Consider the following 14,951-nt stretch of genomic DNA (forward strand, 5'->3'; position numbering starts at 1 on the left):
AATAGGAGCCCCAAAGGGTCTTCACGAATAACATCGTGGTAAGATTTCATCCAGGCCTGGAGATGGATGGAGATGAAATTATTACCATTGTCTGCCGATATCCTCCACCAGTGGCGCCAATTCCTGCAGGATTGCCCGCCCCAATGTGAGTTAATAGCCCATCTCCAAAAATAACAACAATAAATATTACCTAGAAGTGATTTGTAAAAAGTGCTCGTAAAATCCCAAAAGAAATGCTCTGAATACCAAGTATATCGCAAGATAATTGAGCGATGCTTTGGTCGGATACCAAATTGAAATTTTACTTTCAAATCAAGACTTATACTTATAGATGATTTTTGCCTCGTTTTCCAAGCATGTTTTTTAGATTAACACCGATTTTATAATGGTTAATTTTCAGAGCAACCTAAAATTATTCTTGTCACTCATAAATTTTGGCGTTTTTAATTTTAATAACTGTTTGATTCACGAGCATAGCCAAAGGTAGAGACAAGGTTCCCTTCTTTATTTACCGATACAAGATTTTTCCACATTTATGCAAAAGTTAATGTTACAGAGACATGTAATAAAAACATAAACAAGAGAAGCGCTGGAGGCATCGATACAAAAGATCGGATTGCTAATCTAAAATAAAATGATTTTTTGAAAGCTATGCGCCTCTCTTTTTACTAATTATCCTTAGCAATGTGTGATCCATTAGTATCCGGATAACACATTATGTTTAGTACTTATTAAGCAATTAATAAGTAGTTAATTTAATGCAATACCTTAATAATTTGTAAAGTATTTGTAAAACAACTAATTTTTCTAAATCAAAATATTTTATTTTGAGACAAGGGTTCGTTCCTCAGTATCGACCATTGTAATCTAGCGTTTTGTTTAGGGGAGACTGGGGCAAAAAGTCACAAAATGGACCTTTTGTTTTTTTTTTACAAGTTACCCGAGCGTCCCAGAAATTTCTAATTAGAGCAGTTTATAGAAAATTCACTTCTCTACAAGTTTGTGAAAGTCATTTTCCTCTCTTTTGTAAGGAAATACATTTATCTAGTTTATCTAACCGTTTTCTAAAAGGTGATTTTGTGACCATTCTCAAAAATGCTGGGGTAAATAGTACCAGTCATGGGGTCTTATCACATTTTGATTCGCTTTATTGTGGGCTTCCATAAATTAAAAAAAATACCTAAATGATATAATTTTCATATGAAATTTATTCCTCTATACCTTTGTAAAACATTGTTTTTTTCTATCTGAACGAGAAAAGCTCTTTTCAAGGTATTTTAGGAAAAAAACACGCACACAAAAGACTATAATGCCCAACGCACAATCACTTTTGTTTTGTAAACATGTTTTTGACATTTCAGTGAGAGTGAATGAAATCTACATCTAGTCATCTCGCTCTCTCTGATAGAAAATTTTGAAAACATGCTTACAAACAAAAGTTATTGTGCGTTGGGCATAAATCGAGAGACATCAGAAATTGTTTCGGATTTTCTTACCTTTTGCTCCATACCTTTTGTTACTTTTTACTCCAAGTAGTCGTTTTTAATAAAAAGATTTCTATAGAAAAGAATGTTTGTAAAATTCTAAAATAAATAGCGGTTTCATATTCAAAGAGTCCAAATCATTTAGGAAATATTCACCAGTGCATTAATAAATAAGTAGCTATTAATTGATATTTTCTGGAAGGAAAATACAGTGGAACCTCGATAGAGTCAACTAATTATTTCCAGGCCTATTGACTCCATTGGATTCAGTGACTCTATCGGAGTCCGAAAAAAGTCAATTAAAATGTGAAATTTTGATATAAAGGGGTATTATTTTATGTTTGTACAAGATAATTGATAAATTTAACACGATAGTAGAATATTTTATTTAATTAGCCCATAAATTCTGCACCCTCTGGTCCAAAAAGTCGTATGTTTGGGCAAATGTTGAAGATTAAGGAATGATTTTACAGAATGTTTTCATTTATTAGTAAGTATCTTAAGGGAAAATGACTATCCATGTGATAATAAATTGAGGTCCATCCACGATGTTAAGATAAGGAAATGGTGTCTTAAAGGTTTCTTTTTTCACCTTTTTTTTAGAATAACTCTGGTAGATATTTAATTGTTGAAAATTTTGATGCAATTAACGTTATTAATTAGAATTTATTTTAAACTTTTATTGTATGAAAGAAGACATTGATAGTTGTTCTTCCTGTTATGACATATATAATTATGGCTCTGTACTTCACAAAAAGAGCAATAAAACCAATTTTTCTCATTTTCTTCTTGGCGCTAAATGGTTAGATATCTACTTGGAGTCTTCAGATGACCCCCTAATAAGTCAACCTGGGTGTTATTATTATGACCCTCATTGCCTTCCTACCTCTTCTCTTTCACCACCAAAATCGTTCGTTTTTTTTTTGATTACAGGTAAACACGTCATACGGGATCATAGGTCTTAATCAAAAAATCTTAAGACAAGAGAGAAAAGGCAAGAGAACTTTCAATCACGAAAAGAAAATTATTTTGTCGAAAATTGATTACACGGTTAATATACGAATTTTAATATCGTTTTTCTTATGTAAAAAACGTTACATTGATACACCAAAACACTGATTTCAATTTCGAAAAAGTCATAAAATATATTATTAGTTCAATAATAGTGGAAAAGTTGACTCTATCGGAGTCAATTTGGGTCCAAGTTGACTCTATCGGAGTCCGTAGAGTAAAAAAAATAGCTGTTGACTCTATTGGATATTGACTCTATCGAGGTCCCACTGTATTTCAAAAATGGTCTAAAAATTTCGATATTTTTTATTTTCTAAATTCCTTGTTCGAAGTCTAAGAAACTTACGACATTGAAGAAAGGTTATGGAGGCTATCCATAGAAAAAAATTTAAGCCACTATCTTATTTATCTTGAAAGATATTAAATTTTGAAATTTTGGATTTGTTACTTTTTGCCCCAGTCTCCCCAATCTATTAAAAAGTTAAGTAATTTTTCTGTTTTAAGAGATTCTTGGCTAATTATTCTTTTGAAACCATTTCAACTAGAGTATAGATCTCGTACTTCCCTGGAATCAAACTTTCGTTCTTACTAATTTATCTGCTGTTTTTTCAAATTTAGATTATTTTTTGATTTACTTGTTCTATTCTCATTTCATGAGATTTATCTAAGTTTTATATTCCGAGTAAGATTTTTCACATTTAATTAATTTATTCCCCAAAAATTGTATATTTTCAAAAGTATGTCGGAACTGCTCTACGCTCCCGTATTACAAAATCCCCCTCTGAAGTCCAAGCTAATATTTAGCTCGATTTATGTGATTTATGCATTCTTTCTTTTTTTATAGTTTCAACGATGTACTTCCTGCTTCTGTTGTGGAGGCTCCTCTGAAAGGCATTCAAATTCTCCTTATCATTTGCGCCATAATGTTCCTGACACTTCTTCTCCTTGGTCTCGGTGTCTCCTACTACTGTCTCCGTCGAAGGCCAGTCACCGTTGTCCGACGTTTGCCCATGTCTATGGGCAGTGGTTCAGAAATCACCAAACTCAGTGGTAGCAGTCTGGGCAATATTAGTGCTTTCGAGGGTCTCAAGATTCCACGGGCTCATGCTCCTCTAGCTGCCGTTCACAGTTCCTCAGGAAGTGATGGACCCCTCATTTCTGATACCATCCCATCTGACTATCCGAGCGAGAGTCACTCGGAGATTGAAGAAGTCGATACACGATCACTGCCAGTGAGTTCTACGGGAAGCTTCGAGAACCGTGCATTTGTCCAGGATAATTCCAGCATTTATAGTGAACACTATGGTCATACTCAAGAATTCCAGGCAGCCAATGCTGTAGCCCAGGCATCAATGGTACCACGTCTGCCACTTGCCGTGAAGGAATCCTCACCCAAATTTGATGTTCAGGTTCGCGTGAAGAGAGCTGCTCCACCACCACCAGCTTCCTTATCCTCCGATACTGATAGCGTAGCCAATAGTCGTACTGAGCGCAATAATTTGTCCACCATCATGGAGAGCCATGAGGATCGTGATAGTATCCTGACCATTGATTCCATGCCACAGGACGTTGCCCATAGTCAATTTACGTACGTTCCTGAGCTCCATCCTGCCCCAAGGCATATTCAAGCACCTCCGGTGTTCTCTCGAATCGTGCGTAAGCAACAGGAAGTGATTCAACGGCAGGAACGTCAACCATGGCCAGAAGATCTCGTGGATGCTCCACCTTCGATTCCTGACACTCGAAGTATCGCTTCTTTGGGCACAGAGATGACCGATACACATTCAATTGGTGAGATGATGGACTCATCGCATCTCTACCCTATCAGCAGTTACCGATCATCGGTTCAATTGGAGAATACAGAAGCAATGCCCGAGCCACCAATTCATGTGATGCGCAAACCTGAAATTACCTCACACGTCGTCGATGATGTCTTCTTGCGTACCATCACTGAGAAGAAGACCATCGAAGATATTGAGCAGTACAAGCGAAAGGTCACAGAATATGCCACGGCTAAACCCATTCCCCCTCCTGATCCCACATGGGACGTCACTATTCGCAAATATTCTACAGATGAAGGTCCACAGCCTCAGTGGGAAGATTTCTCTGATAGATCCTCAAGTGTTTCTGGTGTTCCCTTAACACCACAGATGGAACGAGTTCCACTTGTGAATGTTCCTCCAATGCCTTATTTGGATGAGTCTGGAGAGAAGCTTTACAGTCCAGAGCTAGTCGGAAATATGAAGCCCATTGAATTGCCGCCGGAGGATAAAACTGTGCCAAATTGGGATGTTCTCATACGTATCCTCGAGCCAGAGATCACAGAAGTGGACGACAGGACATCCACAGAGTCACCCGTGAGCTTCCTTACGCGCCAACTCAGTTATGAGGATAAGACCAAGTGGAAGGAGATCATCACCACAGAATCCACACTTCGCACAATGCTCAAAGAAGCTGTGGTCAAGGAGGACTTCGAACGCATCCGTAGTGATTCTCGCTATGAGAAACTCTTCGAACCTCAATCATGGGATGTGATTATTCGAATTCTGGCACCACCTGAGGAAGATGTTGAGCTGCGCAATGCGAGAAAGTTCAAGAAGAAGGAAGCCTGGGACACTCGATCTCGTCGCAGCTCTCTGCCAACACTCTATGAATACGACAGTGATGGTGGTTCTTCGGTCAGGACAATCAGTCAAGATCCCAGTCAGGCAATTTCTATGCAATTGCAGCAGCACCGCTCAAGACGAACTTCTCGCTCCTCCTCCACCTACAGATCCGACAATGTGGATATGCGATCGATGTCTGAGGTAACAGTGGACTTTGGTAGACCCGATCATCTGGATAGCACTTCAGATGCCAGCAGTCACTATCCCAATCGATATTACGAAGATGACCCTTACGATCGACGATCCCTACAGCGTTCACTTAGTCAACCTAGTCTTGCACGATCTGCGAGCGAATTCACAGAACGCTGGGTGGCCCCCGATACAGGGTCTGACTTATCTTCACCCGATCAAACGCCCAAAGTGCGTCGATCGAGACGACTAATGGTAAGTTCATGAACATTCTTGATGATTTTTAAAACCCGTAATGAATGCAAGGTAGAGGTTTAGATCAACAAAATATTCGTTGATTTTTTTTTAACAAATATTTTTGATCTGTGAAATTTTCTGCAAATTAATCTGTTTCCCTTTTGGTAAAACACCTCAAATCCGTATAATAGATCAGTCCAGAAAGAGAGTATCCAGAAGGTTTTCTTTTTCGATTTTAAAATTTGCTATGATAATTTGCAGATGTATGATAAACATCAGGATATTAAGAATTTCGCGGAGGTCTTTAAAATAAATTTTACTATTTATTTATAATATCTATAATAAAATCTAGAAAATCTTCTTATTATGTTCTGGGTAAGGGAACTGTACATAATTCGGAACAGCTTGGAATTTAGGACATTTCTTATGCTCTTCAAAAATCGACAACATTTTAGTTTTTTTTTCATTTTCTAAAGATTACATAATTCCTAAAAGAGAAAGTAGGCTCTACGGCCGGGACTAAGGATAAGAAACATTGTGTTCTATTACTCTCTATGCGTCGTCTTGCCTCTTTATTCGACACCCTGCTCACGACCCTTTACTACTTTATTCCACATGATCCTCTGTATATGACCCCCTGCACATGATCCCTTGCGAACGATCCCATAGACACGATCCCCCTTAATAAAGGACCCTTGCACAAGAAATTGAAGAATTGAATTGAATTGAAAAGAAAACAGTAGGGTAAATGTCCTAATTCAAAATCATTTCCAGGCGCTTTAACAGAAGGTTCAACACATTAAGTTTAATTTTTTTTTCTGAAGAGAATTACATAAATTTACTCCTTAACTCTTCTAGAATGTGACTGTTTAGTGAAAATTCTTTAAATATAATTTGAAAACTTCTTAAATACAAGAAAAGTACGCGAGTGTAAAATGCTGCTATTGGAAACAAATAATTCCAAATGGAGCCAAGGAAAATTTTCTAATTGGAGACAAACAGTGTAAATGAAACCGCGACGAAAGGCTTCAAAAACCTTGTTGAGTTGCTCTTGAGCGCAGGATTTGTTCTTATTCTTGGTCTTTTCTCCTTTCCCATCTAAAACAATAAGAATATCTCTCCAAAAAAAATCATATTTCCGGGGTTTCCTATTGAAGCATTTGCAGACACTTCAGAAAAACCCTTTTTGTTCACGAAATAGGTAATTATTTTATTTGAAAACTTCACGTACCGTTAGCAATAAAGATTAGCACTTAATTTAACTAAAATTAGCCAGGAATATGATATAACTGTTAAGGCCTCTACACATTGGGAGCAATTTTCATCAAAAATTGCATTTTTGACTGAATTTTGACGTTTCTGCCTACAGCACTGCAGCCAATTTCCTTCAAAAAAGCAATTTTTGACGAAAATTGTTCTCAATGTGTAGACACCTTAAACAAAAAGAATAAACAACAGTCACCTTATTGTGTTTTTCATTGGAAACCATGGTCGATTGATGAAAAATTCGATTATTATTCGAATAATAATAATATAGTACTGTATTTATCATGAAAACAATGACGTTTCCATTAGGAGTAGCAAAAAATTTCCATTTAGAGCAGGTTTGGAATTAGCTTAATTTATCCTCTAAACACTATCACAAATCGGTGGGACCTAAAATTGCGAAAAGACCAAAATCCCTAAAACCATAATCCCGAATGGTAAAAATTCGAACGAAAACGAAAGGGAACGAAATTATAAGGAGGGAGGCCATCAAGACACAAATGAGGATGTAAAGTTATCTGTAAAATCAATTGGTTAACTCTTTCGTCTCTTTTGGGACTATAGTACCCAAAGAAGCATATGAATGTTCTGTGAAAAACAATGTTTTTTTAATTATTCAGAACTGATAAAAATCCTATTCTTGTGGATGATTACAAACTATAAGGATGTCCAAATGTAAGATATTTTTTGTAGGACCTCAATTAATTCCTGAACTTAAATATTTTTGATTAAAAAATGGTGAAACTGGCTTGCAGCATATGCTGCGGTCCGGAAAGAGTTAAGCGATATAGTAATTCGAGGAGAGATGGAACAGTGGGAGAGATGGAACATTTCACCACCTGCCCACACCCTCCTCATGATCACCACCACGTTTAGTCTATTTATGCCCTCCAACATTCTAAGGAAAATCCCCAAGTTACAGCTTTCTATCTTTAAAATTTTGCAAGAAAATAGAAATTCAATTTTTTGGGTATCTAAAAAATGGCCAAAAATTTTTATTTCTCCGTAAGAATACGTGCATTTGAAAGTGAGGGAGAGTTGGAACAATTTTTTGAGGGAGAGTTGGAATGTTTTTCTCTCAGCAATTCTTCTTCTTCTTTCTTTTAAATATTTTGTATCCGGACGTCATTAAAATACACAACCAAGTTGAGCAACACATTGTTTAGTATTTTCCAAAAAGAAAAGAACTTTTCAGGTAAGAGTGACTATAACTTTGTTTAGAACATTCTATTTAGAATGTTTTCATTTTTATGTGACAGCTATGCCAACACAATATAACAGGAAGGCGAATTTGTCCAGACATCCGTGGACCAAACATAACCTATTGCAAAAGTGAAAAACAAAAGATTGAGTCTCGGGGAAGATGAGATCAAGAAAGAACCGAGTGCAGGAAAAGTCATTTCTGCGGATGGGGCACCAAAAATAATTGGTGCCCAACAATTAGCACCAGTAATGACTCAGAAGGTCGTTCCGGAGGAGGTTAAAATTAAAATGGAAGAGATTGAGAACAAAATGTCAGAAAAACTTTTGCAAGAGATTGCTCCAATTCCTGAAATTAACATTGCAGTAAAGAAATCGAATCGACCCCGTGGAAAAGCCCTTGTACTCACCTCTACCGAAAATAGAGAAAATTTGCGCATGAAAGATGAAAAACAGAAAGAAACTGAGCGCAAATCCCAAGAACGCAAAAAAAGTATTACACAGATTCCCAAGACCTCTAAAAAAATCAGTTTCAAATTCATTGAAAAAACTGAGAAATACAATAAAATAGTCTTTTTGTTTAAAAATGTGTCTTTTTCTTATAAATTAATACAATAAAACTGCATATTTTGATAAAATTTTCGGTGTTCCATCTCTCCCTCACTTTTTTTGAATGCCCCAAAATGCAACTTTTTTTAAAATCAATTTTTTGAGGTGATTTTTTTCTTCAAGAGTTTTCTAATGGTGATAACATGAATCTAGAGTCTTTAAATGACAAAATAGTGAGATTCGTTTTTATCTCCCGTTAAAAATGTATCCGCACTATTGAATATAAAAAAGGTGTTCCATCTCTCCTCGAATTACTATATGTCTAATTGAAGTTAGACAAAACTCAGACTTTAATATGAAAAATATGACACATCAAACTCAAAATATTGGTACTTAGGGCAAAATGAGGTAATTCGGAATCATGCCTATTTTGGAATTTTGAGATTTTTTTTTTATTATTTCAGATGGTCAAAGAGAAAAGGAAAACCACGAAGAAGTACAAGACTCTACATTCGAGAGTTTTTCTTCGTTGTTTGTTCCATTTTCCACCTAAAAATGTTAGGAAATTTCACAGTTCCAAATTAGACATGATTCTAAATTACATCATCTTACCCTATACATGAAATCTGTTCCGATTTTGATATTGTTCTCATATGAAAAAATCGAAAATTTACAGAATTTGGAGACGTTGTTGGCAAGATTATCAATTAAAGACATATTTATTTTCTTCAGACAACATTCCAGCAACTTCCTAGCAGCAGTGGAAGTGGTCAATCGGAACATGTCGTTGCGCAGGCTCAATATGTGGAACAGAGAACGACCTACCAAGCATCAGGATCAGCTGCTCCGCAGGATTGGTACGGAGATCAGGGCAGAATCTAAAAGCATTTCGCGCCGTCGCAATACTTCGATAAATTCAATAAAATGGAATTACTTTTAGTATTAATCCATTCTACGATGTGCCAACAAAATACTTTTGTTAATTTAATAATTTTTCCACAAAATCTAATCACGATATTTTCAAAGCACAAACTCGAACTTCTAATTTACTGCCTTTTTAGGATATGGTATGAGTTAAGCCCATACCACATTTAATTGTAATTTTTCAATTGATGCAATTAATTTTATTAATGAATTTTAAAAGAAATTGTTAATTTTAATTAACTCACTCCTGTGATAGGGCTTAAAAAGTGTTGTGACTGTAGAATTTATTGAATAAAGATTTCTAATACGAGAAAAACTGATTAAAAAAGAATCTCATGCCAATGTACAGTTGAATTCAATACAGTCACAATAAAATTAGTATTTTTTTTAATTAAATATTTTCTCCTCACAAGGGTCCACAGGTTTTGGTGAAAAAGAAACGGACTCCGTTGAAAACTTATTGAAAAATCTATTTTCATGTCATTTTTCATTTTTTCCTGTTTTTTCTAAATAGATAGGAAAATACTGAAAAATGATGTCAAAAATCTAACATCCCAATTTTATTACGCTTGCACGAATAGTCAGTCGAGCAGCGTTTGTTTTTCATAATAAATTTATAGATTATATTGCTATTTTTTTTGGATGTTGCAAGAGAAAGAAAATCACCTGTAATTTTTTTGATCCTAAAAATAACGATTAGGTGGAGGGACGCAAATGCAATTTAGGAAATTTTTCATGTCTCCTCACCCCGAGACAAGTTTTTTTTTTCACAAACATTATTCCCATACTAAAAACATTCCATTTATAATTTATGATCTTAAGAGAAGGAAGAAACGAGGAAAAATCCTGTAACTCACTAATGTTAGGAGTAATTTAAAAAATAATCTCTTTAATTCATAGGCAATAGATGATGCAATTTTCCGTCCAAAAGCAGAAGGGAAATTACTGTAACTTGTAGTATTAATAAAAGTGGTATTAATAATAAAAAGATTTATATTGTATTTACACCGATAATTCAGCAAAATGTGTAAAGATATCAAATTAATAAACGCTTCGGATAATTAACGAAAGATCACATTGTATCTTGTCTTCTGGTTTTCTACAGTGGCTTTTGCGTGATTGCTGTGCTTACCCACTTCCTGTCCAGCTCATATTTCTGCCCATTCCATGTGAAATGTGTCGGCGGTTGGGATTCGCCTTCCAGAAAGTCAAAATACTTGCTGAACTCAATGGCCAATTTTGATCTAATTAAACCGATAGAACCATATCTCTCAGCTGCCGGATGATATACTCTCCCTGAGGCAGGTGACATGAAGATTTTGTCTGGCTGAAAGGGGACTGTGAGTAGATCTCCAGCATGATTGAATGATAGCTTCATCCCATCGTCCATTGTGTGGGTGTAAACAATTGGGAGATCATCACAGCGGATGAAATTGCGTTCTCTACCGCATGGTGACAAGTACGGAAAAGTGTCTGTGTACCGAGGAAAGTCATTGAATTTCACTCGTGTGAAGAAGAAATGCAGAAACTTCCTGTCTTTGAAACAAGATGTGAAATTCTTCATCCTGGCATCATCCAAATAGAGCTGCAATTTTCAAGTGTGAATTTCAGTGCTAAAGCGCAAAATATTTTTGTAACTTACTCTTCCTTCATGGTCTATGAAGTAGAAATATTCACGGATACCCTTCTCTGGGGATTGCCCTTGTACATAGGACGCATATTTACGGATTATTTGGTGATTGTTTTTCACTCGAAAAATTCTTCCCAGCATCGCAACAGTAAACTTTGAGGTTAGAAACAGCTGTTTTTTTTTGGTACATTGCATATGGCAACACTTTGTAATTCTAATTTTTTTTAGTACACCTGACCTTCAACCACTTTCACATTTTTTTGTTTTTTATTAAAAGAAAGCGTCTTTTCTTGAGAAAAATCTAGAGACATGTCTGAAATTTGCATGAAAGACGGCGTCCTCACGGGCAACTACCAGAACATCAAGTAAGAATGTCTATTTATTCAAAAACTGCAATGAAATTCACTTAAAAAAACATTTTCTCTTAAAGCGACTTGATTGCCGGCAACTCTTTTCAGTTGCGTGTTGAGAATCAGGAGCAATTCTTTGATTCTGATGATGATGGGGAATTCGAGGAGACGGATTTGGACAAGTACGAAGAGGCATGTGAGAAGTGGAGAAAAGCTGACTTTGTGGATAAGTCTTTCGATGAGGTTCGAGCATCAATGACAGAGATTGGGATGGATATCTACAAGAAGGTTATGCTGGAGGGATTTGGTGAGCCAATTCCCATGGAAAATGCCAAAGTTACCCTGGTTTATTCGGTGTTTTTCGAGAAAAAAGCCATTCCCGTAGATTCTACCTTGCTCACAGGTAAGAATTTCTCTTTCATCACCGGCAAGAATGCCGGGCTTCTCATCGGAATAGAGCACGCTGTGATGTCCATGAAAGCTCAGGAACAGGCACAATTCATTGTACCATGGCAGCTTCTCTATGGTGAATATGGCGTACCACCGAGAATCCCACCAAAGCAGGATGGACTCATCCTCATTAGAATTATAAGTGTGCAGCCAGGATGTGGCCCAGTGGAAATGTCAGAGGGTGAAATGAAAAATTTTTCCAATGTCAAGAAAAAGGTAGAAGAACTCCGACAGAAAGGCCGTCAATCTTCTCAGGCAAGTCGCTATTCCTCAGCCATTCGTGCCTACAATGAAGCCACCAAGATCCTCGAGAAAGTCGAAACTTTCAATGACGAGGAGGACGAAGAGAGGAATAATTTGTTGGTGATGATGCTGATAAATGCCGGAATGATGTACAATAAACTCATGCAGCCAAAGAGTGCTTGTCTCCGGTTCAATGAGGCCCAAAGGTACTATGTAAAAATTCCCCGTGAGCTCAAGGGGAAACTGATGTTCCACAAAGGACGTGCCCTGAGACATCTTGGTGAATTTCAGCGAGCTCGTCAGTGTCTCACTGAGGCACATAGAAATTCTAGTGACAGTGGAATTGCCAGAGAAATACATCTTCTGGATCAGGAAGAAGCCAAATATAATGATGCTATGTCAAAAATGATGCAGAAAGCCCTGAATCTCCAGGAGAAAGTGAAGAAAACCAAAGTATCCAACATCAATGAAGACTTTAGGGTGTCCTTCACTGAGACACTCAGAAAGTTTCTCAGTGATGACAAAGTTACCAAACAAACTATTACTGAAGATATTACCAAGGAGCAAAGGGACATCATTGACAGTATTTTGGCAACGGAGGACAATGTAATGCTCCATGTGCTTCCAACTGAACGCACCACCAGATATTGCTTGGTCAAGAAGATGTAAGCATTTCAGTACACAAGATTTCTTCAGTACAAAAAATCTACAATCTAGATTTATGGATTTCTTTTGCCCTAGGATCTGAGAAAAGGATAATTACTCATGACATTTGAGAGGTATTATTTTGAGAAATTTAAATACATACAGTAGACTCTCACTCAATCGGGCGACAAATTTTGTTGGCAATTTTCACGTTTAATTATGAAGCAAATTTGCTCAAATTCGCTGTACTTCCTATTTTATCGTTATTCTTTATAATTGAGCGCTTTTTGTGGAATTTACAAAGGCTTTGACGCCCAAATCTATCAATAAACGGGATGACATTTTGCCCTAAATGCCCAATTGACAGAGAGTCTACTGTATTTCAATTTTTACCTTTAAAAATCTGAATATATATAAAAAAATGAAAATAAAATAGAGAATTTAATTTGCCATTATTTTTCTATTAAAAGATTTAGAAAACAAAAAAAATAAACTGAATAATTAAACTTTATGTTTTTAATTCCAAGAAATCCATTATAATTAATTTTCTCTATTTTTTATACCCAAAGAATTCCAATGTATTCAAACTTTAAGAATATTATATAATAAATGAGAAGTGCCTTAATTTTCTAAAATTTAGAGATTGAAATAAATGAATTAATAAGTTTTCTATTATTTTTTGTGTTTGTCCAATTAATTTTGTTTTATTTAGTTTAATCAAGTAAGTAACGCAAAACTGGCAAGAAAGAACTTCCTGAACTAATAAAGAATATTTCTCAATTTTTTTTTTAAATTAATTTTGTTTCATTTTGCAGTTCAAAAGGTTCAAAATTTTGAAACATTTTTATGATATGATACGGTTATTATAGTGACAGAACAGAATTAAACCAAAAAGAATTCGCAGAGTGCTCGAATAATTCCCTTGCGAGTTTCAAGGGTCGAGAAATCCATGTATAGGACCCTTTACAGGGTGTTTCATTAATAAAAGGGGGGGGGCAAAGCGTTCCAGGATTTGCGAGATGCTCGAACTCGTAATCTCGATTCCATCTCAACTCAAAATTTATTTCGCATCGGGTTCCCATTTATCGGTTCACAACTCATTTCAACCAATTTATAAATCACTTTTAAAAGATCGCCAGAAATAGCTTACGAGTAAAAAAAAATTGATTTTCGGATAATCATTTGGAATCGATTCAGACTTGTCAGAAATTCCAAGACCTTTTCAACGATCCCAGGTATAACACCATTCGGGTGAGAGATGCGCTCTCTAGAGTCATTTAACTTTTAATCTTGAAAAACCGAGGAATGATTCAACCGTCTTTTCGTATGCGAATGTGTCTGCCTAGGTAATTCCATTGTCTTTGGAACTAAAGTTCCAAAGACAATGGTAATTCTTAAAACCCTAGAACGAAGAAATCGCAGCACGCGTTTTCGAGGAATCCCAAAAAACATGATTTTTTAAGGGAACGGGAGCGATGAAAAACAATGAGAGGCATTTTAGCGATCCTTGGGTCGACTTATGTGAGTATCCCCCGAAGATCCTAAATGTATATCTCTAACAGTTTGAACCGGTTTGAAATCTAGACGTGGTAACGGCCGGACGGACAAACAGTGTGACATCATTTCTCAAAAATCGCCTGAAACGTGAAAATGTTGTGAAAAATTGTCCCCGGGAAGTGGATAAGGGAGGGACCATACTGCGAGGGAATACCCATTAGGTATACCGATTATACTGCTCTCTCTGTGAAGTTTGAGCAGTAAAATTGTTTTGAAAGACTTTGTAAAACACCGTGAAGTGCTACTTAAAATATTATTCATTTGAGTTATGTCTTGGACAATTAAAATTATTTAGATTTTTTTACTCGACTACACAGGATGCGATTCGATTAAGGATCGAACCCAGGATCTTAATTTCAGACCGTTTCAGACAATGATTTTATTATACAGACCGATTCTTTATCGATTGCGACCAGATCGGAAATTTCACAACCTTAAAAAAAGCCAAATTTGCGCAAATTAGTTTAAAAGCGAGCCTCCTAAACAAAAATTCCAAAATTCGATCATAGATCATAGATAATGTTTGAACGGAACGTAATCTGACCTACCTTCAAAACATGTTTAAAAATTATTAAGAAAGTCTGTAATTATTGTTAGTCTGTAGATAATT

At 36.1% G+C, this 14,951-nt stretch overlaps 3 protein-coding genes across 4 annotated transcripts in view; 2 read left to right on the forward strand and 1 right to left on the reverse strand.

The window, feature by feature from the left end:
• Positions 1-10,536, forward strand: part of LOC129809461 (uncharacterized) — a 46,449-nt gene extending 35,913 nt beyond the window's left edge. For both annotated transcript variants that reach the window (XM_055859287.1, XM_055859286.1), the window contains exons 5-7: positions 6-145; positions 3,340-5,545; positions 9,275-10,536. In XM_055859287.1, the coding sequence (XP_055715262.1) occupies positions 6-145; positions 3,340-5,545; positions 9,275-9,424 (2,496 nt within the window). In that variant the 3' untranslated portion in view covers positions 9,425-10,536. The remainder of the gene's footprint in view (positions 1-5; positions 146-3,339; positions 5,546-9,274) is intronic.
• On the reverse strand, positions 10,442-11,333 carry LOC129809474 (UPF0598 protein CG30010). Its single transcript, XM_055859307.1, has 2 exons — positions 11,109-11,333; positions 10,442-11,051 (listed from the first exon to the last, which is right to left on the reverse strand). Exons 1-2 carry the CDS (start codon positions 11,289-11,291, stop codon positions 10,566-10,568), a joined length of 669 nt encoding a protein of 222 aa, XP_055715282.1. The 5' UTR covers positions 11,292-11,333; the 3' UTR covers positions 10,442-10,565.
• Positions 11,334-11,400: 67 nt separating this feature from the next.
• Positions 11,401-13,459, forward strand: LOC129809468 (inactive peptidyl-prolyl cis-trans isomerase shutdown-like). Its single transcript, XM_055859302.1, has 2 exons — positions 11,401-11,461; positions 11,527-13,459. The coding sequence occupies exons 1-2, from the start codon at positions 11,406-11,408 to the stop codon at positions 12,806-12,808; spliced, it is 1,338 nt and encodes a 445-aa protein (XP_055715277.1). The 5' UTR covers positions 11,401-11,405; the 3' UTR covers positions 12,809-13,459.
• The last annotated feature ends 1,492 nt before the right edge of the window (positions 13,460-14,951 follow it).

The sequence above is a fragment of the Phlebotomus papatasi genome, chromosome 1, assembly GCF_024763615.1.
Source record: "Phlebotomus papatasi isolate M1 chromosome 1, Ppap_2.1, whole genome shotgun sequence".
NCBI classification, from domain to species: Eukaryota; Metazoa; Arthropoda; class Insecta; order Diptera; family Psychodidae; genus Phlebotomus; species Phlebotomus papatasi.